Genomic DNA, 25,144 nt, shown 5'->3' on the forward strand with positions numbered 1-25,144 from the left:
GGGTGCAGAGGAAATACCGGGGCAGGGTGAAGAGAAGGATGCACAGTGAGGCGTTTGAGAAAAGGCTGAGTGCCTCTGGGCAGAGGGAAGAGTGGTAAGGGCAGCCCCCACTCCCTCGAGTGTATGTGAAGAGGTCATTGTCACTAGAGCCCGAGGCCTGGAATGATGGCAGAGAATGGGAAATGGGAGATGGACGAAGCCTTGCCTCCAAGGTGACAGCCCTCAACTGCAGGGATGAACTGTTACGCTGAGAGACATCCTAGAGGTCCTACAGGGTCCAGGTTTCCCAGAAACAATCTCATGGGGTAGAAACAAATGGTGAAGTCGTGCTGCAGCCTGCTGGCTGGAGTCGTTTGGGACAAGCAGGGCCCTGATGCTCCGTCTCTGGATTCTGGAGAGCCCGGGCTCCCAGACGCTCACTCTTTCCTCTGCTCTCTCTTGCAGCTCTTGCTGGAGGCCACCATGAGCTCCCTCTGGTGCTCAGGGACTGGAGACGTCATCGAGGACTGGTGTCGATGTGACTCCACCGCTTTCGGAGCTGACGGGCTCCCCACCTGCGCGCCTCTCCCGCAGCCCGTGTAAGACCCCCTCTGTCCACCTCTCTTTTGTGTGCGTGCCTCCGCTTTATTCTGGCAAAGTCTATTAAAGCGTGTCTGCTGTTTGCAGAGCAGTAGGCTGGGTACGAGGGAACAGAAAGAAAACCATGATGCAGTCCCTGCTTGGGGGGGGGGGGTCTTTCAATTTTCAAGGGGAGGCAGGTGCACAGATTTAATGGTAGAAGAGATGGCTTGGTAAGGGGTATATGAGACATTTAAGGGAAGTGTGAAAAGGGACAGTCCGGTCTGAATTTGAAGAATGGTGAAGGCTTCATGGAGGAGATGGCATTTGAATTTCTCCCTGAAGGTGGAGAGAGCAGGACAGCATGGCTCAAAGATAAGACGGGTCACCGTGCTACTGCCGTGGAGGGCGTGAGAGATCAGGAATAAGACCTGGGCCAGCGCCACGCTGACTGGGGGCCGGGCACCGTGGGGAGCAGTTAGGTACTGCTCCCACCTCCCGTTTAATAGGCAAGGAAATGGATTCAGATGGACAGGATCATTCTTCCAAGGTCATAGAGCAGGAAGCAGTGTCATAGGTAAGAGACCCTGATCCCAGGTGTTATAGTACAACTGAGAGATAACTTTGGGTAGAAACAGCAGGGTTTGGTGATGACTGACTGGGGGAGGGAGAAGGGAGGAGAAGTTGAGAATGGACTTAAGCCTGATGGCCTGGGTGGAAGAAGAGTTAAGGAGGCTCCTACTGAGAAAAGAAGCATCAAAGGTTAGGCAGGTTTGAGGAGGTTGGTTCCCTTCGGACCTGCCTTGGCGTGATAGCCGGGCAGCCTTCCAGAGGTGCTCAGGGGTCAGAGGGAAAGACGGGAGCCCTGGAAACAAGTAAGCACTAATCAGCCCCAAAGGGATGAGAAAGGGAACCACAGCTGTGAGAAAGGATGCTCCAGAACAAGTATGGGCTGGAGGAGCAGGTCGGGATGAGCACCAGCGAGTCTCTGCATTTGAGGGGTGAGCAGTGTGCAGAGGTGGCTGAGCACGAGCACGCCCAGTTTCCAGCCTCTCAGAGGATGGCTGAACAGAACTGGATGAACTCAGGTAAAAGGCAGGGATTCCTTTTAGCCTTGAACACAGCATCTGCCAGGGGAGTAAAGTAAAGAAATAGTGTCTGATAAAGAGAGCTGGTAGGACAGGCTGGAGGAGCGTGAGCCCGTGGGTTGGTAAGGCAAGGACAGCCCAAAGGGAGGACCCGCACCCGCGGTCACCAGAGGACGGAGTGGGCGGGAGCAAGACAGCAGGAGGAAATCGGCAAGAGAGAGGCTGGTCTGGGTGCACACTGCCCCCTGGCGGGTCCCGTGCTCGTGCGGGTGGGCATTAAAGGGCCAGGACCCAGCAGGAAGAAAGTGGAGAAAGAGGAGAACACACTGGTCATTATAAGCCAACGTCTTCTCTTACCTACTGGCCTTCTTCTTGTGGCTCATTTCAGACACACCACCCACTGGCTTCCTGCTCTTTTCAGCCATGACTTTGACCTCTTGAGTCAAAAGAGAATCAAGCCCATTATTAGTAAAAGATCTTTCTTTTGGTAGAAATGGAGCCCCTAGAAGATGGTGCTTCTAGACTGATTCACCAGCTAAGAAAGCGACCTTTGACACACAACACTGAAGCCTCCAAAGGGTTCTCATCAGGTGGACACAAGAGCCAGTCATCAGTGCCTGAAGGCTGATTTCCTTTCTTTTCTTTTTTTTTTTTTTTTTGAATGAAACAAATAATAATCCTTTATTATTTTGTTATTTATTGGAGAGACAGATATTAGCTTGGTGAATTTTTTTTTCAGTATTTGTTTTTTTTAACATTTTTTATTGATTTATAATCACTTTACAATGTTGTGTCAAATTCCAGTGTAGAGCACAATTTTTCAGTTATACATGAACATATATATATTGTCACATTGTTTTCTCTGTGAGCTACCATAAGATCTTGTATATATTTCCCTGTGCTGTACAGTATAATCTTGTTTATCTATTCTACATTTTGAAATCCCAGTCTGTCCCCTCCCACCCCTTATCCCCCTGGCAACCATAAGTTTTATTCTATGTCTACAAGTCTGTTTCTGTTTTGTATTTATGTTTTGTTTGTTTGTTTGGTTTTTTAGATTCCACATATGAACGATCTCATATAGTATTTTTCTTTCTCTTTCTGGCTTACTTCACTCAGAATGACATTCTCCAGGGACATCCATGTTGCTGCAAATGGTGTTATGTTGTCGGTTTTTATGGCTGAGTAGTATTCCATTGTATAAATATACCACATCTTCTTTATCCAGTCATCCATTGATGGACATTTAGGCTGTTTCCATGTCTTGGGTATTGTAAATAGTGCTGCTATGAACATTGGGGTGTAGGTGTCATTGTGAAGTAGTGATTTCCTTTCTAAACCTGCGTTTACTAAATGTTGTGGCTAAAGATCAAATTGGGCTAAATTTCCATAAACAGGAGCGTCTTTTAAGGACGTTACTTTTCTTGTCAGCTCTAATCACTCAGCAGCAGACCTTAGTCTCTTGAATTTGGTAGCTGGAAATAGAAACACACTCTGGTTTTACACAAGCCTATGTAAATCATACACACCCCTGTTTCTCAGCAGAGGCCAGCCTCAGTCCACATTTTCACAGAATCTGAGTTCTCAGAAAGGCTTAGTTACTTGCTTAAGCTTCCTGATGCCTTCTTCCTTCAAAATAGCCCTCTGCATATGACTCTAATTAATGAGTTTGTCAATATCCACACTGTTTCGGGTCTATTCCAGCTTCAGTGTCATGTGTCAGCTATGCGTTCCTTCATCATCAGCCACTAAAGAGCATGTGTTTCGTATTATTTCCCCACCAGCTGAATTCCTCACTTTTGCTCCCACAGCCTCCCGTGATTTCTTGTTAAAGTTCTTATCACACATTATTACAATCACATGTGTCACTGTGTTTGTCTCCTGGCCACTCCATGGGAGAAGGGGCTGGAGCCGGCTTGTGCCCCACTGCACCTTCAGCATTGAGCACATTCTTATCAGTAATGGGTGCTTAAAAAATATTTGTTGAGTTTTGAAACTGGACATGGCTTTGGTGTGATCCACCCACAGCGCCTTGCCCAGGGATCCGGGAGACCAATGGCACATCTGGTGAGCTGAGTGGAGGCTCGAGGGTCAGGGTTACGGGTGATCATGAGATAAAGAAACCAAGGATGTGGGTGGACAGCAGGGATGAATGGAAGAGAGGGAGGCTGGAGTGAGTAAAAACCAGGAACACCCCCAGAAGCCAGTGGTCTAGGAAGAGACAGGGGACAGGACGCAAGTGAGAAACCAAAGACACACACATGAGGTGAGAACAAGGCAGCGAATCAAAACAACTCAGATTGTTGGGAGATTCATACCAGTGACTGTCAGTAGCATTTTTGAGTCTTCACAAGTTACAAAGAGGTATGAGATGGCAAGGCAAAGAGTGGTCAAAGTGGACAATTTACATGAAATGAGGAGACAGTGACTGGGAAAAGCAGAGAAAGACTGGAAATGGGAATCGGGATATGCATCAAAACCCAAGAGCAAAGACAGAAACAGAAATCAGAACCGGAGTTTGCAGACACAGGACGTCACCCTGAGGAGAACGGGCCACGTGTCCAACTTTCTCTGGCCCAGGAAAGTCCCCTCTGAGCATTACCTCCAAACTGAGCACAAGTTAGTACCCACAGCAAGCGGGGAAGCCAGGGCTCCACCAACAGGGCAGATCCTGGTAGCGTTACAGACACTGAGCTGTCCATGGCCTTGTTAATGCAAGGCTCTCCCAGACGCCACCTTGCAAGGGCCTGGGTTGTGAGCATTAGAGGCATATTTTTTTATCTTTCAAAAACCAGAAATTATACTTCCAAGCCCTATAAAGGTTACCCCAAAGCCCTGTCCACTAACCCTGTAAGGTGCAAGCATTCATTCATCTTTGACTCATTTATTTATTTACAAGTACATGTTGAGTTCCACTCTGTAACAGACACTTAGATGAATAAAATACAGATGTCAAGGATCTTCCTAACCTCTCCTCTAGGGAAGGAGACAAGCCTTCAAAAAGATCATTGTAATGGTTGTTTATGAAAGGTTAGAAAGAAGAGTTTACGATGTGACCATTGATAAGGTGGCCGGTAGTGGCATCAGGAGACGTCACGGGTCTCGGCTGGGCGTCCGTTTCATATTTCTTCCTGTCGGCACCCAGGCTGAGACTCTCCACGGTTCACGAGCCCAGCAGCACCCTCGTGGTCCTGGAGTGGGAGCACTCGGAGCCTCCAATCGGGGTGCAGATTGTAGATTACCTCATCCGTCAAGAAAAGGTCACTGACAGGATGGATCACTCCAAAGTGGAGACAGGTGAGCATCTCCCCCTTCACGGGCTCTTCTCAATCCCGGGGGGAGGGGGTAAAAACAAAAGACAAGGAAGATGTCCCGCCTCCTGGCTTTGCTCCAGGTCCCCAGTGTCCCAGGGCCACGTGGGAGGAGCGGGGAGGAAAAGCAGCCACCATCTTTTCCACTTGAGACGTTTTGCATGGTGAGCCTTTGACAATCTTGCTTTGATTTTGTTTTTCTTTTTGTTTATAAGAGAGGTGTCCATTTCATTGCCTCTAGGCACACTCACCAAGAAACAACACTGCACTACACTAGTTGTCCTAGCCCACAATTAGGAAACAGTTCTGTGTTAACCACTGCCATGATTACAGAAGAAAAAATTCCTTTGCTAATAAATCCCACCCCCCGGCCCTGTTCAGGCAAAAACACGGAGAAACAGATGTGCTTACCCCACATCTTGTCCTAAAGCAAACTCTGCTTTTGCCAGTTCCAGCTAGCAGGGGGAAGTCTTAAAAGGGTGGGAACACCCCATGAAACAATGTTTCATGCCTTAGTGGTCCATTGTCTACAAGTAGGGAAAGGTCAACATAAATCATCACTCAAACTGACGCACGAGTATGGTCACCAGCAGGATGGTGGCGTCCACAGTCTGATTCAGGGCAAACAGCTTCTGGTGAAACTGTTGCCAAAGCCTGGAAACCTGCGCGCTGCCTCCGGGCGTGGAGAGCCGGGCATGCCCCGGCTTCCTCAGGGGTCCTCCCCTGATGTGCACAGGTACGGGGAAGGGGGGGCAGTGACCAGTGACCAGAACAGCCGTTCCCTGCCTGTGCCGAGAACATGTCGTAAAAGAGCTCACAGAGGTGGCAGGTACATCTCACCTTGGTTGTTTCAGAACTAACTCTGGACAAATGGCTCTAAACTGACTAGCTGAATAGGAAAGAGGCAGGAAAGCCATTCCTTCTAGGGGCTCCTTTCCCTGCTAGGAGTTTCAGAAGCCTGGGACCAGCGGATTTTCATATTTAGTTCTCATGGAGTTGGTCCCTGCCGGGGGCTGCTTGGCCATCACACTCTCTCACGCCTTTTCCCCTCCACCCCCCACCCCCCGGGCAGAAACGGTGCTGAGCTTTGTGGACGACATCATCTCAGGCGCCAAGTCTCCGTGTGCCATGCCCTCTCAGGTCCCGGACAAGCAGCTCACCACCATCTCTCTGATCATACGATGCCTGGAACCCGACACCATCTACATGTGAGTGACCCTCACCACCTCCTTCTTCCTTCCCCTGACCATCCCCAGGTTTTCAGCTGGTGTCTTTTTGCTAACTTGAGTTCCTCCAGAGACTTGGAAAACTATTTTGAGTCTCTCAAATCTTGTCCCGATCAGCATTAGAAAGAAACTTTCAGGCACTTCAAGAAAGGTAAGTAGTCCCATCATTCAAAGAGTTTGCAGCAGAGAAGGGAGATATAGAAACAAGTAACTTTAACGGCAGGTAGAACGAGATGAAAGCTAGATACCGAAGAACAAGGAACAGCAGGAGAGGGTATAGCCCAGTGGTAGGGTGTGTGCTTAGCATGAACAAGGACCTGGGTTCAATCCCCAGTACCTCCATTAAAATAAACAAACAAACAAACAAACAAACTTGATTACCTCCCTACCCCCAAAGTCTACTATTTAAAAAAAAGAAAAGCAAAAAAGTAAAGAGCAAGGGATGTGTTGTAGAAGAGAAAAGAAAGAAGTGATTAATTCCACCTTGAGTGGCCTTCACCTGAGTTGGGTCGTGGAGAATTTCAGTAGGTGGCGTCACATGGGAAGAGGCACGCCGGGCGGAGGAAGCAGCAAGGGCAAAGGCGAGGATGACGGTCAGCAGCAAGTGGACAATGAGGCAGAAGCAGATGGTGAGTAAAGGGAACTGAAGAAAGTGAGCAGGGGAAAGAGAGCGAACGCTGGAAGTCAGAGGAGGTGATCGCATTTTTTGGAGGAAGGGCATCAAATACCAAGAACTCTGCTTTGAAAATCTAGCTCCAGTGGCGTCGAAATAGATAGTTTATAGAGGTTAGAGATGGTCAGCATTTTTCTGCAAAGAAAGTACAGTGAGCGCCTATATCGTGGTGCTTGGAACAGCTCGATTCTTCCTGGAAGCTCTTCCCCGTTTCCCTCTGGGCTCTGGGAACAATGGTAAAGTATTTGTGAAGCAGACATAAAAGACACCAAAGAGGAGAGATAGTGATGGAATCTAAGTCATGATGGGAAAACTGAGGGGCAGCGAAGGCGGAATTCACAGTGATGCCGTTCTGGGACCCCGTGACTCCATCAGTATGAAAAATATTTAGCAGTTTACAGATGAGGTCACGAGAACAGAGTGAAGGTTTCCAGAATGAATCATGTCCATTTCCACAGTTAGAGAGTTCAGAGATGAAAGGCGCTAGAAATGTGAGTGGCGTGGATTGCAAGATGAACTTGAATGCTCAGGCTGAATGTCTTTAATATAGAAAAGAGAGAGGTAACCAAGGGGCCAGCGTGATGGAAGTAAAATACATTAAGACGAGTGACACTCTAGAGGGGCTGACGAATGAGGAGAGACCAACTGTGATAATGGGACAGAGGAAAGTCTACTTAGGATTCGCATCAGCTGACCTGCTCCTGGGCAGGTAGCGGGTGGCCCTTCGTCAGGAGGGGAACAGGTAAAAGGAACAAACATTTGGGAGCGTGGAACGCTTAACCCGCTGTAAATGCTTCCAACTCAGTGCAACGGGAACTACCATTTATAATACGGCTCAGTAATTCCCAAGTAATTAACAACTGTTAATTAGGAATTTCAAGTTTCCTGATTCGAAGTGAGGCTGGCGTGGTTGGTTGTCCGTTAGGAGTGCCAGCCCTTACCCACCGTGGGACCTTCCCCTTGTTGGCCAGCCCTGGCTACATTTCCTGATCAAAGACCTGAGGCCAGTGCCTTCTCCCTCTCTGCTATCCTTGGTGAACTTCCAGCGTCGCCCTCTTATGTCTTGCAAAACACGAGCTTTCTGTCAAGGTTGATTACTGCAGAAATTTAGGAGACAAGTGCACGGAGCAGAGGGGAAAGACAGCCGACGTCCACTAGGTGGCGCTGCGGATCACACGAAGAGGGCCTGGGGGCGAGTCCTCTCCGCAGAGGGGGCGGGTGAAGCCAGAGCGACTGTGCCCTGTGAAGGAGAGGATCCCTGCCTTAGGAGCGGAGAGCACATGGGCCACAAGCCTGGTTTTGTTTCCAACCACTAAATGATTACGCTTGAAGTTTCTGCAGCTAAGTTTCCTTACCTGTGTGATGGAGGAAGGCAACCTTCGTTTATGGGAGTGTTCACCGCGTATGGGTGGTTCTGGGAGCCCCCTGACCCTGTGAGATAAGGGTTATTGCTCCCATTTGATAGTTGAGGAAGCTGAGGTGCTGCAACACTGAGGAACTTCCCCAGAATCACACAGCTTGTCGTCTGGGGCGCGGCAGGTGGCTAAGAACTGAATCAGGGTCTGCATTCTCCTCACTGCATCTCACTCCCCAGCCACTCCAGGCCCCTGCAAGGGTCTAGCGTGATCGTATTAACCACGTTAAGCGTGGCGCTGGCTCTTCACCTGGGTCCACGGAGTGGAATGGTCTTTCAGCACAGCTGGCTTACTTTGTCTTCCCATGAGCTCTATTTGATGCATTTGAAAAGCATTATTCTGAGAAGGGTCCACTATATAAAAACAGCTAAGAGTCCCTGGTTGAACGGGATCTTAAAGTGTGTCTGGTCCAACATCAACACTGGACAGACGAGGAAACTGAGGCCAGAGTGGGGAGGTGACTCCCTGGTCTTGTCACCCACCACCCCTCTGTCACAGCGTGTGCTCACAGGACAGCTCTGCCTTTGGGGGCAGGCGACAGCGAACAGGTCATTCAGAAAAAGGGAGTGGATTTGGAGCCATGCGCAGAAACCACTACACCTAGAGAGGCTGAGTGTGAAAGGCAGCCCTCGGCAGGAGGCCCAAGGAGGCTCAACGCACATCACGTTTCAGGACTTTAAAACCTCAGCCCTGGAGCCAGCACAGGGCTGCGCTGGTTCCTGCACACATATGCACCCACGCATGCACACGCACACACGCACACGATCTACGTGTCATCACACGGGCTCTAACAGGAGGCTGAACGGTCCCAGCCAGGCAGCGGTGGGAAGGGCCCAGGGGCGTTGGGCGAAGCAGTAAATGTCCTTACACATTCGCTCCCCGGATTGGGAGCAGGGCTCATCTCTCCCGCCCAGTAGTCCCAGCTAATAACCCTCTTACTGTCCTACGAGCCGTCCAGTGCTGGAAACGACGACGCTGACAATAAACGGAGTGGCCTTCCTGAAATGACTGCGCACCACGTTTCCACATGAAAGGTGCGAAGTGTCCCCCAGTCTGGCTTCAGCAGTAACATTAATCCGGCTGGTCCTCAGGCTCCCTCGAGGACTGAGGGAACCGGGACCACTAAGGATGGGCTTGTAGGTCAAGTGTCCTCTCTGCTCAGAGGGTTGTGGGGAATATTGCCTTTCCTAATAGCTTGCTTTGCAGTTAAAAATGGTCAGGGCTCAGGACGCTAAATTTTATACTAATTTCCCTATGGAAGTAACATGAGAATTAATTTAATACAGGCATCTGTATTAAATCCAGATCCAGCCCAGGATCTAGTAGAGTTAGTGGGAACTCACAGCAGGATGGAACAGGGAGCAAAACTGGGAGGAGTGGTTCAGCGGTGGGGGGTGAGGGTTAACTCCATCCCAGGCACTGAGAGAGCGCGTCCATCTGACAGCCACTTGGTACCTGGGGCTTAGGACATTTTTCATCACATCCAGGGAAGCTGCTAGAAATTAGTGGCCCAGAGTTAAATAAAGGTGGGCTGCAAAATGTGGCTGGACCCCACCATAGACAGACTGTCTAGGGCAGGTGCCCCTAAGCCTGTAAGCGTACGGACAGGCAGCACCCCTTCAGCAGTAGCAAGGCTCCCGCCCTGACCTGGAGTCCCAAGGCCATGCTCAGGGCCCCGGAAGGCGGACAGAAAAAGACGAGGCAGTGAAGGAAGAAAGCCTGGCAGTGAGAACCGGGGCGCAGGGCCAGGCTCCCGCTAGCAGCCCCGCGACCCTGCCGGCACTAGGGCATCAGCCTGGGGGAGAACAGGGTTTCCCGTCTCCTGACTGTGGTGAGAAGTGACAGCGCGAAGTTAGGCCAGGGCCAAGTCTGCAACAAAGACCAAGCGCCCCACTTCTGAGCCGGCAGACCGACTTCCGGCAGATCAGGGGCCCTGTTGCCAGGACCTCCAGTGAGAGAAGGGGGCTCACTCGGACCCCAGGGGGCAATCGGGGGAATGCAGCCTGGCTGTGTGAGGTGCCCAGATTCCAGCCTGAGACTCTGGGAAAGCAGAAGGAGGCAAAACAGCACATCGGGGCACACGGTTCTTAACACTGACCGTTTCCTGGGCTGCCCTGTGGGGAGCCAGTGGGAGATGCAAGGTTGTCTCTTCTCTGCAAAGAGAAACATATTCTTCCTGGCAGAATCATTAGGCAATTTCCATTGCTTTTCTCCCTCTGCGGTTCAGCTGTCTGACGCCCATTTACCTTTGCACAACATACCTGGGCCCCTCTCTCGGGGCATCTCTCTTCCTCCCACCTCTCTTCCTCCCCGTAGCTCCGCCAAGAGGAGAGAAAACCCGGACTTGCCAATAAACGCAGCCTCCCACGGCGACACTGCACAAGAGGAAGAGACAAGAAAGGCGGCGTTAATGATTTGCTTTAGACTCTCTAGATTAGTCGTTAGAGGCCCTGGACGCCGACACCAGAGGTTATTTCCGTGGTTGTATTTGAACCCCTCTCTGAGCAGCTGCACCTGGCGTTGCTCTTTCCTCTCCAAGCCAGCTGCATCACCCGGGCAGGAGATCTTACTCTCAGCCCTTGATGGCAGGGCTTCATCCTCTTCCTGGGGGGGTGTGTGGGTGTGTGTGTGCGCGCTGAAGGGCGGAGGGAGCTCTTAGAACCACATCTTCTCACTCTCAGGGGTAGCATAAGGTTTCCACTCTGGATGCCTGGCGCACGCCGGGCAGCATCTCAGTGGGTCCAGGGGAGCTGCATGGAGGAAACAGAGCCCCCAGCCATGGGCAAGTCAGGACCCCTCTGCTCTGACTGTTTCACTTCGACTTTAAAGAGGAAAATTGTCCTCTGGTGCTTTGCAGAAAAGCCTCACCTGAGCACCAGACGGACAGAGCAGAATTAATAGGATTTGTGTGCCGTCTCTGGGCTCCAGGTAGGGTGCTAGGTCTTCCTGTACGTTAGTATCTCCTTTCATCTTTGCAACGACCTGCGAGTAGTTTGAGTATCACCCCCATTTCCCAGAAGAGGGAAAACAAAGCTGAGAGGAGTCAACTCTACCTCCACATGGCGGGGAGTGGAGGCTTCAGGCCATCTGTTTCCATAGATACCTGCTCTTCCCCTCAGCTCAGTGGTTGCCAGAATGTAACTGGCATTAGAATCGCTTAGAAGGCTTGTCGTAGCTCAGATTTCTGTCCTCGTCCCTAGAGCTTCTGATTCAGTGGGTCTGGCGGGGGGCATGAGAATTCTCATTGCTATCATCTTCCCAGGGGATGCTGCCGGCCTGGGGACCCCACTTTGAGAACCATTGCCCTATGCCCTGATGTTTGCCATCAGACAACATACGCAAGACAGCCAGTTACAACCCGAGACCCACCAGGAGGCAGTGAGAGGCTCTAGACTGCGTACTTTATGACCTGGATGGTGACAGCAGCCAGGGACAGACCGGCCCATCCAGGCAAATTTGGCTAACAGCCAGGCGCTCAGGTGCTCTCTGATAATGTCCCTTACCCTCCCTGCCAGGTTCACCCTGTGGGGAGTGGACAACACAGGACGGCGCTCCAGGCCGAGTGACGTGATCGTGAAGACCCCTTGTCCGGTGGTGGATGATGTCAAAGCCCAAGGTAAGAAGCACTGAGGCTAGCAGAGTCCGCGGAGGGGTGCTCCTGGGACCTTCTCTCACGGCAGGGCAGCAGGGAGCAAGGAAGTCAAATGCCACGCCCTGGAGTTCAGCCGGGAATGGGGAGAATTCAAGGCTCAGGGCAAGAGCATCTCCTTTCCAGGAACTCCTCAACCTCTGCCTCTGGCGGAAACCCACCTTGCATCCTATTATTCCACGTGATCCACAAGTCAAGGAGCCAGTGGGAGACACTGGTGAGAGCCCCAGGCACACATGGAGGTACATCAGGTGCTTAGGTACGTGGTGACGTAACTGACCTTGGCCCTCAGGGTGCTGATCAGGTCGCTCGCTCTCTTCATATTTTTTTGTACACCTGAAAGGTTATTTTGAATTACAGCATAGGAGGGCTACAGATTTAAAATTAATTGCTTTATCATATGCTCCCTGCCAGAGATGTGTCAGAATCTTCACTGTATATTTTGGAGTTGTAACAACGGACCAGTGCCTGGTAAATAATCATCCCTCTTCCGTGCACTGAAATGAGCCTTTGTCAGTTAGGAAAGGTTTGGGTTGGGTCCACATCCATTACACAAATAGCACACTTCTTGGGGCTTCTTCTCAGGAAGCTCCCTGGCCGTCTTGATATCATCCATTGATCTAAGACTTATTACCCCCCCCCCACACACACACAGCCAGACTTTACCCGTCCTGGGCACCACTTCTGCAGGGCTCTGGCACTGGTTAAAGTGATCTGATCAAACACGAATGCCTGTTAGCAGCTGGACTGCTAATGGGCTGACAGCATGTGTGCATTAACCCAGGCACTGGCTGATGCTAGAAGTTTGGGCTGTGCAAGTTTCAATAAGAAAAATGCTGTCGCCAGGCTGGTTCGTGGTGCCCCTCAAATCACCTGAACTGTGGCTCCTGACTCCAGCTGTATCGAGAGGAGTATGAGATGACACAGTCCCACAGTGCTCAAGGGGGTGACGCCATGGTGATGCCCATCACAGTGGAAAGAGTGACCCAGACCTGCTCTAATTAAAATCACTGATGCTCTCGCACCTTACAACTTCTGAAAGGACTTTCACATGTGTTACCTTATTTAACATGCATGGCATGTTAAAGGCACTGTTATATTCAACACAGAAATCTGATCATGTTAACGCCTCTTCTTACAACTCTTTAATGGATTGCCATTCCTCTTGTGACAAAGATCAAAATATGTAACGGGCATCTTAGAACCTAAGTGGAGTGTCCCTTGCCCAATTCTCCAGCCCCATCTTGCCACTCTCCCATCAATCGCTGTATTTCCTGAAGCCTCACTGCCTTTCTCAGTTAGTCCATCACACCTTTTCCATTTCCTACGCAGAGCCTTTGTACATGTTGGTCTCACTGTCTCAAGTGCTCTCCAGCCCCGTCCTTTTCACTGATTAACTCCTCTCAGCCTGCAGATCTCAGAGCAAGAGTCCCTGCCTCATTACAGAAGGGGTCACGGGCCATTGCTAGATGCCCTTACAGGTCCATGTTCCTTTTCTTCATGATATGTATCTCCATCTGTTAACTATAATCATGTGTTCAGTGCCTGTCTGCCTCATTAGTGAGTTCCATGAGAGCAGGGTTCTGATCTCTTTTTGCCCACAATTCTGTCCCTAACACTTAGAAAGCAACATGGAGACCAACTGGTTATGGGAAAACTTAGACTCTGGAGCCAGACCACTCAGGGTCAAATGTCTGCTTTCCCATCTAACTACTTGACCTTCAGCAGGTTGTTTCTCCCCATGCCTCAGTTTACTTTTCTGTAAAATGGACAGAGGAAATAAAATGGTAGGTAAGTTTCTAGTGAGAATTAAATGAGTGAACTTATGTAAAGTATTTTTTTCATTGTCACTTTTTTTTCTCTGTGAGCTACCATAAGATCTTGTGTATATTTCCCTGTGCTATACAGTATAATCTTGTTTATCTATTCTACATTTTTGAAATCCCAGTCTATCTCTTCCCACCCCTCACCCCCTTGGCAACCACAAGTTTGTATTCTATGTCTATGAGTCTATTTCTGTTTTGTATTTATGCTTTGTTTTTCTTTCTTTTTTTTTAGATTCCACATATGAGCGATCTCATATGGTATTTTTCTTTCTCTTTCTGGCTTACTTCACTTAGAATGACATTCTTCAAGAGCATTCATGTTGCTGCAAATGGCGTTATGTTGTCGATTTTTATGGCTGAATAGTATTCCATTGTATAAATATACCACTTCTTCTTTATCCAGTCATCTGTTGATGGACATTTAGGCTGTTTCCATGTCTTGGCTATTGTAAATAGTGCTGCTATGAACATTGGGGTGCAGGTGTCATCCTGAAGTAGGGTTCCTCCTGGATATATGCCCAGGAGTGGGATTCCTGGGTCATATGGTAAGTCTATTCCTAGTCTTTGAGGAATCTCCATACTGTTTTCCACAGTGGCTGCACCAAACTGCATTCCCACCAGCAGTGAAGGAGGGTTCCCTTTTCTCCACAGCCTCTCCAGCATTTGTCGTTTGTGGATTTTTGAATGATGGCCATTCTGACTGGTGTGAGGTGATACCTCATTGTAGTTTTGATTTGCGTTTCTCTGATAATTAGTGATATTGAGCATTTTTTCATGTGTCTATTGATCATTTGTATGTCTTCCTTGGAGAACTGCTTGTTTAGATCTTCTGCCCATTTTTGGATTGGGTTGTTTATTTTTTTCTTATTGAGTCTTATGAGCTGCTTATATATTCTGGAGATCAAGCCTTTGTCAGTTTCATTTGCAAAAATTTTCTCCCATTCCATAAGTTGTCTTTTTGTTTTCCTTATGGTTTCCTTTGCTGTGCAGAAGCCTATAAGTTTCATTAGGTCCCATTTGTTTATTCTTGCTTTTATTTCTTCTAGGAGAACATTTTTGAGATGTATGTCAGATAATGTTTTGCCTATATTTTCCTCTAGGAGGTTTATTGTATCTTGTCTTATGTTTAAGTCTTTGATCCATTTTGAGTTGATTTTTGTGTATGGTGTAAGGGAGTGTTCTAGATTCATTGATTTACATGCTGCTGTCCAGTTTCCCCAACACCATTTGCTGAAGAGACTGTCTTTATTCCATTGTATATTCTTGCTTCCTTTGTCGAAGATTAGTTGACCAAAAGTTTGTGAGTTCATTTCTGGGCTCTCTATTCTGTTTCGTTGGTCTATATGTCTGTTTTAGTACCAATACTATGCTGTCTTGATGACTGTAGCTCTGTAGTATTGTCTGAAGTCTGGGAGAGTTATTCCTCCAGCCTCTTTCTTTCTCTTCAGTAATGCTTTGGCAATTCTAGGTCTTTGATGGTTCCATATAAATTTTATTATGATTTGTTCTAGTTCTGTGAAATATGTCCTGGGTAATTTGATAGGGATTGCATTAAATCTGTAGATTGCTTTGGGCAGTGTGACCATTTTAACAATATTGATTCTTCCAATCCAAGAGCATGGGATATCATTTTATTTACTTTTTCAAAAAAACAGCTTTTGGTTTGATTGATTTTTTTTCTATGGTCTTTTTAACGTGTATTTTATTTATTTCCTCCCTAATCTTTGTAATTTCCTTCCTTCTGCTGCCTTTTGGGGTTTTTTGTTCTTCTTTTTCTAGTTCATTCAGCTGGTGGGTTGTAAAGTATTTTTTTAAGTGCCATAGTAAGTGTTGGGTAAACGTTAGGGAGTACACATTCAGGGGCTGTGTCGGTCATGGTCAACTTGATACAGCTGGAGTCAGGAGCCATAAAGAAGGTGATCTGCGGGCTACCAGCAAATCAGCATGGCCACAACAGTTCTCTTATTGAAACTTGTACGCCCTAAACTTCCAGAATCAGTCATTGTCTCTGTTAATATCATTAACCATGCGTGGAGTTTGTTCTTGAGTAGGAACTCAGTAAGTATTTATTAAATGACTAGAATATTGCCTGCATTTTATACGTGCAGACATTGAGATTCGGAGTAGATAAAGTAAGCTGACCAGGGCCGCAAAGCTAGCATCTTCCAGAACCCGCACTCAGACTCATCATTTGGTGTCAATGCCCATTCTGCTTGCAGTGTTAAACTAGACATTTTACAGGGTTATTTGTGTAAAAGACTGAAAACTTTTCTTTGTCTTTCAATACTGATGAAGAAAAGACGTACGTGAAAAAATAGTGTTCAAGTTAGGTACCAGAAAAGCTCCCCCTTCGGGACTGTTGGTGTCCACTGAGGCGTAACAGTTGAACGGAGACCTTTAAGTAGAAGACAGAGGTGCTTTTGTCTGGACTCTGAGCGCTGCCGGGCTCGTAGGGTATGGACTGAATGACTTCTGATGGTCCCTGAAATCCCTTGATGATGAAAGCAGAATGTGGGGTTGAAAACCCCTAGAGGAGAGACTGGAGAGGACCCACAGCACCCTTAGTTCATCATCTGTTGATTTTCTACAAGCCAGAGAGGAACAGGTGATGAGAAGGTGCCCCAGCCAGTTCTGTTTTGGAGAATTTGCTGACGTCCTTGCCGGCAGCCACAGCAGGCACCTCGGACTTGCTTGCTGAACAGGCAGCAGGCTGGTTGGCCGTCAGGTGGTGAGAAGCAGGTAGGAGGGACGTCGCGTAAAGCTGCCTGCAGGAATAGATGGATCGAAGTGACCCGGGGATAAAGTGGCCAACGCAGGATAATCTGCCTGGGAGAGACCACTTCCCTGCTTCTCTGTGGGGCTTCTTTGCGTTTATTCTAGTCCCCAGAGCATAGCAACATGTGCTTCTTCCTTCTGACCCTGTGTGCCCCCTGGCAAAGAAGGGTTTCTGAAATCCCAGCAGACCCGCTGGGAGCTCGAGAGGCAATTTAATGCTGAGAGAATGAAATTAACATTCCCAGGGCCTGCTCTCCTCCAGTCGGAAAGGAGTCCCATGCGGGGCAGATGCGGAGATTAATGAGTTAGACTAATTGAGGGCATCCTTGCAAAAATACGGACCTGGCACTTACACCAAGAAAGCATACGTTTCGCCTCCTTCAAACCCAGATGGCGATCGGAAATACAACTCACTTGGGTTGAGTTTAAACCTAGTAACAAATGGGAATTACCTTTTGAGTGACCCAGAGCATGACCTCAGCTCCTAATTATCTAGCAGGAAGCCAGACTTTATTTCTTATATGAACATTTTCCCAAGCGAGATGCTCTCTATGTAGAATTTTGCCATCTCGTGACAGTAAGGCCACTGTGCAAGTAAGTTTCTACTGCTGTTTTATTGAAGCCATCCTCTCCCAGCAGGAAAGGCTGAATGAAGTTAGCAGTCAGATCAGCCCGATCCCCAGGTCCAGGCACAGCCTTCCCAGAGTTCTTCATGTAACTTCACTAAGCGAAGGCTGGTTCTCATCCATCTTTTCTCCAACCTCCATCCTCCTTTCCTGATGCCAAACATAAATACTGTCCTTTTCTTCATTTTCTTTGTTCACGGCCATTTGTTAATTATGCCACCGCCCTGACATTAGATGCTAAAGAAACAGAAAGAATTAGGCTCAGAATTTGTTTACAAGAATTTTATAATTAGATTTCACAAGTTTATCAAATCAGACAACTTATTTTAAGCCCTCACTAAACACCTGAACTGGGCATTAGTGGGGGCAAAACCCCCAGCCTCAGGGAGCTTATATTGAAGCAGGGATGTCAAACAAACAAAAAAGCAAAATAAGTAATATTTCAGATAGTGACCTATGTTATGGAGACATATAAGCAAGGACATGATATGGGAAGGACAGAAGGAAGAACTTTAACTCGAGTGCATTGGGAACAAGGCGAAGGAGGAAGACACTCTGCAATTTGGACAGTGCTAAGAATGCCAAGATGTAACGCCAGGTGGGAGTCATTGTCCTCAAGTTTTCATGTGGAATTCTGTGGTCAGTTACTTCAGTGCGGACAGACAGTGGTTTCAGGTAGCTCCCCCAGAATACTGACAGTGATGACTTAGGACCTCCCTTCAGGGGACTCTGTCATAACAGCCAAGGAAGGTACAGATGCTTCCTAGGATTCTTATTTCGTAGGAAAAAGAGCAATTACTGCTGGGGGATGAGAAAGCTCACTTCTGCTCCTGGAGTCACTCCTCTCATTTAAATAAGACTATTTAATGGCATTGGGAAAAGCATGATCCAGTAGGGAACCAGGACCAATAATTAAAAAATAATAATATCTACTATTGTCCAACTCTCTCCTCCCTCACCTTATTCCAAACACCATGGCTTATCTGCTGTTTTCAAATCTGCTGTCTGCCGTAGCTGGGGAGTCTGTGCCAGCATTTCTTCTCCTCTGTGTGCTCTGCCCCAGGTATCCCCCCACTGCTCACTCTCTCCCCTCCTCCATGTCTTGGCTTGAATGTTCTCTTTCCAGTTGAGACCCACCCCCTATTTAAAATCGCAGTGCCCCATCCAGCAATACCAATCTTCCTTCTCCTGTGCTATTTTTTTCCCACTTTCGAAAACACTTACCTATTATGCTTATTGCTTAACTGAATGTCTCCTACGACCAGACCGTGTCACAGGGTCAGGAATTTTGTCAGTTTCTCTCTGCTGTAGCCCAAGTACCTAGAAAGATGTCAAGCACACAGTAAGCACTCAGTACAAATTTTATTGAATAAATGAATGAATGAATGAATGTATGCTCACTTTGTCCAGACACTGGGCTAAAGAAAGGCTTTACATTCAACATCACTTTTTTCTTACAATAAATCTTGGAAGGTAGGTATTATTATCATCATTGAACAGACAAAGAAACTAAAACCCAGAGAGGTTAAGTAACTTGTCCAAGGCCACACAGCTAGTGTAATGGAACCCAGCTCCACTTGACGCCATGGTGCCTGTCCTTACCATAGCTTTGGGTCTGAGGACTTCAGTCCCAGCCCCGTTCATTTACTCTGCTCCCCAGGAGATCTTTCTAATAACTCGGTTCCCTTTTTCGTGATGAGGCTGTGTATATAGACACCTCACCACCTCTTCGCCTGCATTTTAACTATTCCTGAATCGCATGCAGACCAAGAAAGGGAAGACAGATACCTATTTTGGATAGCTCAAGACTGCTGTGAAGCGGAAAGCTGGGTAAAATGATGACTGAAAAAAACCTGCTAATCTTTAGCATTCTTTGAGTTAGTGAATTCTTGAGATACTATGAAAGCTAATGAAATAATACCCATAAATTCCCTCAGTGAGCTAGGAGGAGCCAGAAATACTCAGGCTCCGGGAGCCTGGCATATAGATCTTTCTGAACGTAGCATCCCATTTAGCAATGTAGGCTTTCCAAGCACACCCTGGAGTTAGATTATCTTGGTTTTAGGAGATTTACAGTGGAACCTGGGCCTATCCCACCTGGTCCCAGGCACAAAGGCTGCTGCTAATGGGAAGCACCAGCCTTCTCTTGCTGGACATTACTGCTGCCTTATGAGAGCAGCAAATATGCCAGAAAATGCCTTCCCAGTCATCACTGTTCCTCAGCGGACTGTCACAACCGGGGCCTGAGGCCTGGGAACCTATTTCCCATCACCAGAAATAAGAACAGATGGACATCCATCAGAGGGTGGGAGAAGGAGCCCCAAACCTCCCCATCTGGGCTCCAGTCTCATGACCCACACTTTTCCTCCGTGGGTCATTCTCCTCTTAGTACACAGTCCCTACCTCCCGCTGACCACAGCACAGCTCTTAGAACAGTCCTTCTGCTTCTTTCCATCTCAAGTCCAGAAGAGACAGACACTGGGCATACCTACAAGGCCTCTCCCTTACTTGGCATCTGTGGACCAGCCAGGGCCATGTCCTCCCCTGGAAATAGTCACCAGAATCACATCCCCCAAGACTCTGCCTCCTGTATCTCAAATTGGTTAAACACTACCATCCCCTGAGCATCGATGCAAAAGAGCAATGAAGGTGGATATAGTTTTAAATCTTGACTCCAGCCTGCAACGACTCTCTGACCTTGGACGGGTAACCTGGCCTCTCGTGAAAGTCCCCGTTTGTGGGACAAGGACGTCCACACCCATTGTGCAGTGGTGATGTGAGGATGTGAATGCACGTATGTAAAGTTCCTGGCAATCAACAGCCTGCTGATAAATAACTGGAGATACCAAAGATCTTTATATTCCGAATCACTGTCCACTTTATCTCTTGACCCTGCTTTAATAACCTGAGAATTCTAACATCCTGAAAGTCTAAATGGATTTCTGGACTGAAATCATTTTTCATGCAGCTAAAGATGCTTACTACAAGAGTTTAATTGCTAACAGGTCGGTATAACCTGATCTGAAGATAGATCACTGGAAACCCTCACCCAAGGAAGACTCAAATGACTCCCAAAGTCATGAATTTCACTCATTAAGCCAACAATTTTTGATCAACTATATTGGCTCTGTGCTCACCACTCAGGACACTGAGGAAGTAAGATCTGGCTCCTGTCCTCGTGGGCAACGGGCAAGACAGAAAAAGAAGGGAATTATCACAATGTTTGGGCAGAGTGGAGGTAGAAATTTTATTCACTCCAACCCAGGAAACTGCTGCAATGATGTGTCATTACCAGCAGCCTTGAGTTCACTTGGAATGGTGACAAGGAATCAGCGCCTTTAGGCTAACAGCGGGTCCAAGTGGGCAAAGTCTGGCTTAGAAGCCAGTAGACTTCAGTTTCTTCAGCCCCAGAGTTAACACTGGATCTGAGACAAAGCACGGCTCTCCAGTTCCCAGCTGCTTAGGAAGGAAATGTGGTCAGTTCTCCTTGCTGACAGGTTTGATGAGAAGACATTTACGGATAAGGTGCTGAGAGCTCAATAGGGGAAAATGCCAAGGCCACACCAATTCATCACCACTTTGCCACATTCACCAAGTTCAGTCCTGGCAACGTCTTGGAGGCAGAAATACAAGAGAGAGAAATTAAACCAAAAGGTGACTCACTTGGACCTGCACTGGATTGAATGTCTATGTTGCCATGTTCCTGGAGAGCAGGTCCTTGTCCCATCACAGAAAGAATTCAGAGACGAGAGATGGAGGTCAAACACGTAGAGTGGGGATTTATTAAGCAATAGTACGCTCTCAAGGGGAGAGCGGCGGACTGTAGCGTCACTGAGTTTCTTTGGCAAGCTGGCTAATATGGGGTCATATAAGAACGAATGGGTGGAATGCTCATTGAAGAGGGAGGGGTTTGGGGTCATAGTCCTTGATTTCATCCCAGGGCCACCTTCCCAAGGGGAGTAGGGATTTTTGTCCTTATTTAATCTTGATCAGAAGTGTTACGGCGTCAGTGCATGATGGCACTTCTTATCTGCAAGGCTCATTTTATTGCAGTGAGGGCGTAATGAGAAAAAGGTTACATTCTGATGCCAGAGATTCCTGACTTTTCCCACCTTCCTTTGTCTGCCTCCAGGACATTTATTCCAAAATGTGTGGTTTCTTATCAATCCGGAGGTCCCTGCTTTTCTTTGTCTGCCCAAGGACCCCCGTTGTTCACAAGACGTATGGTTTCCTGCCGTTTGGCTCATGCCCCACTTTCTCTGCTCATGTCCAGCTCTCTGCCTGCTCTAACAACCACAGACCTGCCACTTCATACCTGTCTGGGTGGCCCTAGCAAAGGACCTGCGTCCCTGCTGACAAGGGACCAGGTTGCCTTGGCACTGAGGCCGCTCCTGGTCTTCACGTTGCTCAAGGCAGTGCCTCACTTCGTCCCTGAGCCAAATGCTGTTCCCTCACGTCCAGGGCTTCCCCACTGCTTTTGCAGGACCCACTTTGTATCTAGGAGTGCAGGAGCTTTAATGCCTCATGGGGGCAAACGTGAAGAGTCCCCATGGACCAGTCCTGCATGGGAGCAGGTGACAGAGTCTTCTTCCATTCCCCCCCCCCCCCCGGATGGACCCCTGGGGATCCAGTAGTTTCGTGCATTCTCTCCTGCAAAACATAGCCATCGGCTCCTTAGTGCACTTTCTTGTATGTGCTCTGCCTCCTTTCTTGCCTCATTTCTCTCCATCCTCTTCCTACTTCCCTGGGACTGCATTTTCCAATAAAGTATCAATCTATGAGCTTTTGCCTGCGGCTCTGTATTTTTAGGAAACATGGGTAAAGACAAAGAATATTGTCCCTGAAATTGGCCTTAGAGAGATTCTCTTTGAAGGCTTTCATTATATAGAAGAGAAAACTGAAACCTGATGGGGCAGGAATAAAATGAATTACTCAAACCACTTTCTCCAGGCTCTAGGTAGGTCCAGAATTCTTTAAATAATTCCACATACCCGCACATACACTCATATGTATGTATATAAATACACACATATACATGCATATACACACATATGTGTCTATATTTATAATTATTGATATATACATATATAACCTTACTTATTTTCCTTTTCTCCTCAGAAATCGCAGACAAGATCTACAACCTCTTCAATGGCTATACCAGCGGGAAGGAACAACAGACCGCCTACAACACCCTTCTGGACCTGGGCTCCCCGACGCTGCATCGGGTCCTCTACCACTATAATCAACACTATGAGAGTTTTGGAGAATTCACCTGGCGGTGCGAGGATGAATTAGGCCCCAGGTAATCGATAAACTTGTCTCTTTTAAAGACCTCAGCTCTTTGAAATTCTGTTCCTCTCCCACTACAATTCTGCATCCGTGAATTTGCAGACAGCCTAGGTGCACTTATGTGCTTGGAGAAGAAAGTCCTGTGTTTTAAGATGGCTCAGTTCATGCAGATTAGTTATGGATAAGCTATATTTAAGTAGTCAAGTCCTGCCTTTCTTACTTTTGAAGAAAGGAGAGAATTTAGGATTATCTTCCTGAAATAAAATGATTTTATGTGTAAGGTCCTGAAGAATCTATAGGCATTCCATAAATTATTTCCTATAAAGGTTGGTAGGCCAACAGATCCTATGGCTGTGGAAGGACACAGAGAGAAACAGATACGGGACTTTTCATTTGTTCTGTGTCAATTTTGGTAAAAAGGAAACCCTGGGTTAGAAAGTAGGTGTATATTAACAAATATCCTCCCTGCTCCAAATCTTATCATCACTCCTGCCCTCACTATTACTCCTGCCTAATATCCCCTCTCCCCACCTCTCCTCCCAAGTCCCTCTGTCTGCCTGCTCCCCTCCCCCTCCCTCCCTCCTTCCTTCTGACATTAGTTGAGGCCATATATACAGTTCTCTGTCAAAGTGCATGAATGTCACAATTGGAATAGCACCAACATTGCCGATATCGTGTTGATTTCCAAGGGAATCTGGATCGCTTTAAAAATTTCCCTCTTGTAACTCAAGAGTCAGAAAGGCAGCTGGTTAATGAAAAGGGGGAGTGAGGGAACATGTGGATCTCACTGTGAAGTGAGGCCTGCTGCTGGCTTGGTGATCTCTTCTCAAAACTCTCTTCCCAGGAGACTCTTTCATGTATAATACTGGTTTGTCAAGACTATATATTGGGGGTGGGGGGTGTGCAGAATTTGTAGTTTCATTAGCTTGTGGAAAATAAAGTTTCACTTTTCAGTGTCGTGGACCTCGGGGAGAACCACAGGAAACAACCAGTCCCCTGCCTTGAGATACAGCAGCCCACTTTGGGGTGAGCCGTGAGACTGAACAGGAAAGTCAGTGGGGTGTGTGCATGTGTCCTGTAAGGAAGCAGAAAGGATCCCCTCGGTTCAGTTAAACCCAGTTCCACTAGCATTCATGGAGGCTTCCAGATGGAGTTGAGGGTTGAAATACTTTGAGGACCCTGTTGGTTGCACTGCTCTTAAGAAACAAGAAGACCACAGGTTCTGAGATGGTCAAGGGCAGGTCTAAATTCATTATTAGTTTTTTAGAAAGTGAGCAATGAAAATAGCCACAAAAACCCTACCTACTAGTTAAACCCATTTGTTTGAAAGTATGGCGAAGGTGCACCTTTATCCATTTCTTCAAGGTGATGCAGACACGGCCCTTCACTCTTCCTTCTCTCCCCTTCCTCCACCTCCCAAGAATGTGTCAGTAACTAATGACACGCGGCAGGACAGATTAAGAGGAGGGCCACCAAAGTCCCTGTGGATGACCATTTTTGGAAAGCTGGCTTGGCCAAATGGCAGAGGCTGACGGGCAGGGGAGAGACAATGCGGAAGCTGTTTAGCTGGCAGAGTGTGTGTTTGATTTTCTCTGACCCACCACTGACGTTGGAGAGAATGTGACCAGCCCTCTGATGACCTCACACCCTCGGGGCCCCTGAATTTTGCTGCTGCAGCGCAACACCTTGCCTCCAGCGCCACCTCTGCCCGTCTCTCGCTTGCCCTCCTAAGAATGCGGTGAGCTCAGCCCTTGTGATGCTCCTCGCCTGGCTGGAAGAAAATGAATGAAATGAATCTGCTTATTGTTCTTGAAAGCTCATTGTAAACGCGGGGCAGAAACTTCCAGTTTCTGGAAAGAATTGCTGATTGAACTAGAAAAGAGCTGCTTCCGCACCTGTAAAGTTGGCCTCGCAGTCGATAAATACTGCAAGGGATGCTGCTCACGGAGCTTTCCAGAAGAGATTTCACAGCCTCACCTGGGCTTGTTGGAACAAGAGACTATCCCTTCATGGGTTTCTGATCACTTAGGTTTTTTGAAGAAGGAACAACACAGCTGAGTGAGGGACACCTTTCCCCCCACTTATCCTAAGTGTTCAGAGTCAAAGCCATAAGGGCTGAGAACTGGCCATCCGGTGGTCCCCGCTCCTGTTAACAGAAGTAGATGCCAAGAAGAAGTCCGAACCCCAGTGAGCCAGATGGTGGTGACAGCCCAGCCCGCTTCCCCAGGCTGTACCCAGGGGTCTCACACTTTATTCTTGGCCCCGTGGGATCACTCCTTTCCAGTGAGTGTGAACTCGGGGAGACCTTGCCCACCTCGGCCGCTTTTGCTCTCGGATCTGCAACAGCTCAGGCTCCCTGTCATCACCTCCTGGATGAGGGCTCGATGGCCCTGGCCTCCTGACTTTCCAGAGGAGACAGCAGAACAGAGCGTGAGCTCACCTGCAGGTTAATTAGGTGATGTGTGCCACTGCGAGTCTGCATTTTCCCAAAGAATGACCCTGGGTCAGTGTGCACTGAGGGCATTTCTGCCCTTATTACAGTATAATCACCTCCAGACAGGCATAATTAGTTACATCTGAGATCCCCTGAACTGCAATTTATCGGCTGCTTCTACTCAGTTCAGAAATAGCCTTGAAAAGGGAAATAGCCAGTCAAACATATTATTTGTCATTTAATGGTGATAAATTACTGGCTTTAAAGTGAATTG

The 25,144-nt window shown here is 47.8% G+C and overlaps 1 protein-coding gene across 3 annotated transcripts in view; it reads left to right on the forward strand.

Annotated features, from left to right (window-relative positions):
• ASTN1 (astrotactin 1) overlaps nucleotides 1–25,144 on the forward strand; it is a 293,377-nt gene that overhangs the window by 265,253 nt on the left and 2,980 nt on the right. For all 3 annotated transcript variants that reach the window (XM_032463675.1, XM_032463676.1, XM_032463677.1), the window contains exons 18-22: nucleotides 445–578; nucleotides 4,792–4,943; nucleotides 6,030–6,165; nucleotides 11,787–11,887; nucleotides 22,266–22,449. In XM_032463675.1, the coding sequence (XP_032319566.1) occupies nucleotides 445–578; nucleotides 4,792–4,943; nucleotides 6,030–6,165; nucleotides 11,787–11,887; nucleotides 22,266–22,449 (707 nt within the window). The remainder of the gene's footprint in view (nucleotides 1–444; nucleotides 579–4,791; nucleotides 4,944–6,029; nucleotides 6,166–11,786; nucleotides 11,888–22,265; nucleotides 22,450–25,144) is intronic.

Source organism: Camelus ferus, chromosome 21, assembly GCF_009834535.1.
Source record: "Camelus ferus isolate YT-003-E chromosome 21, BCGSAC_Cfer_1.0, whole genome shotgun sequence".
Classification (NCBI taxonomy): Eukaryota; Metazoa; Chordata; class Mammalia; order Artiodactyla; family Camelidae; genus Camelus; species Camelus ferus.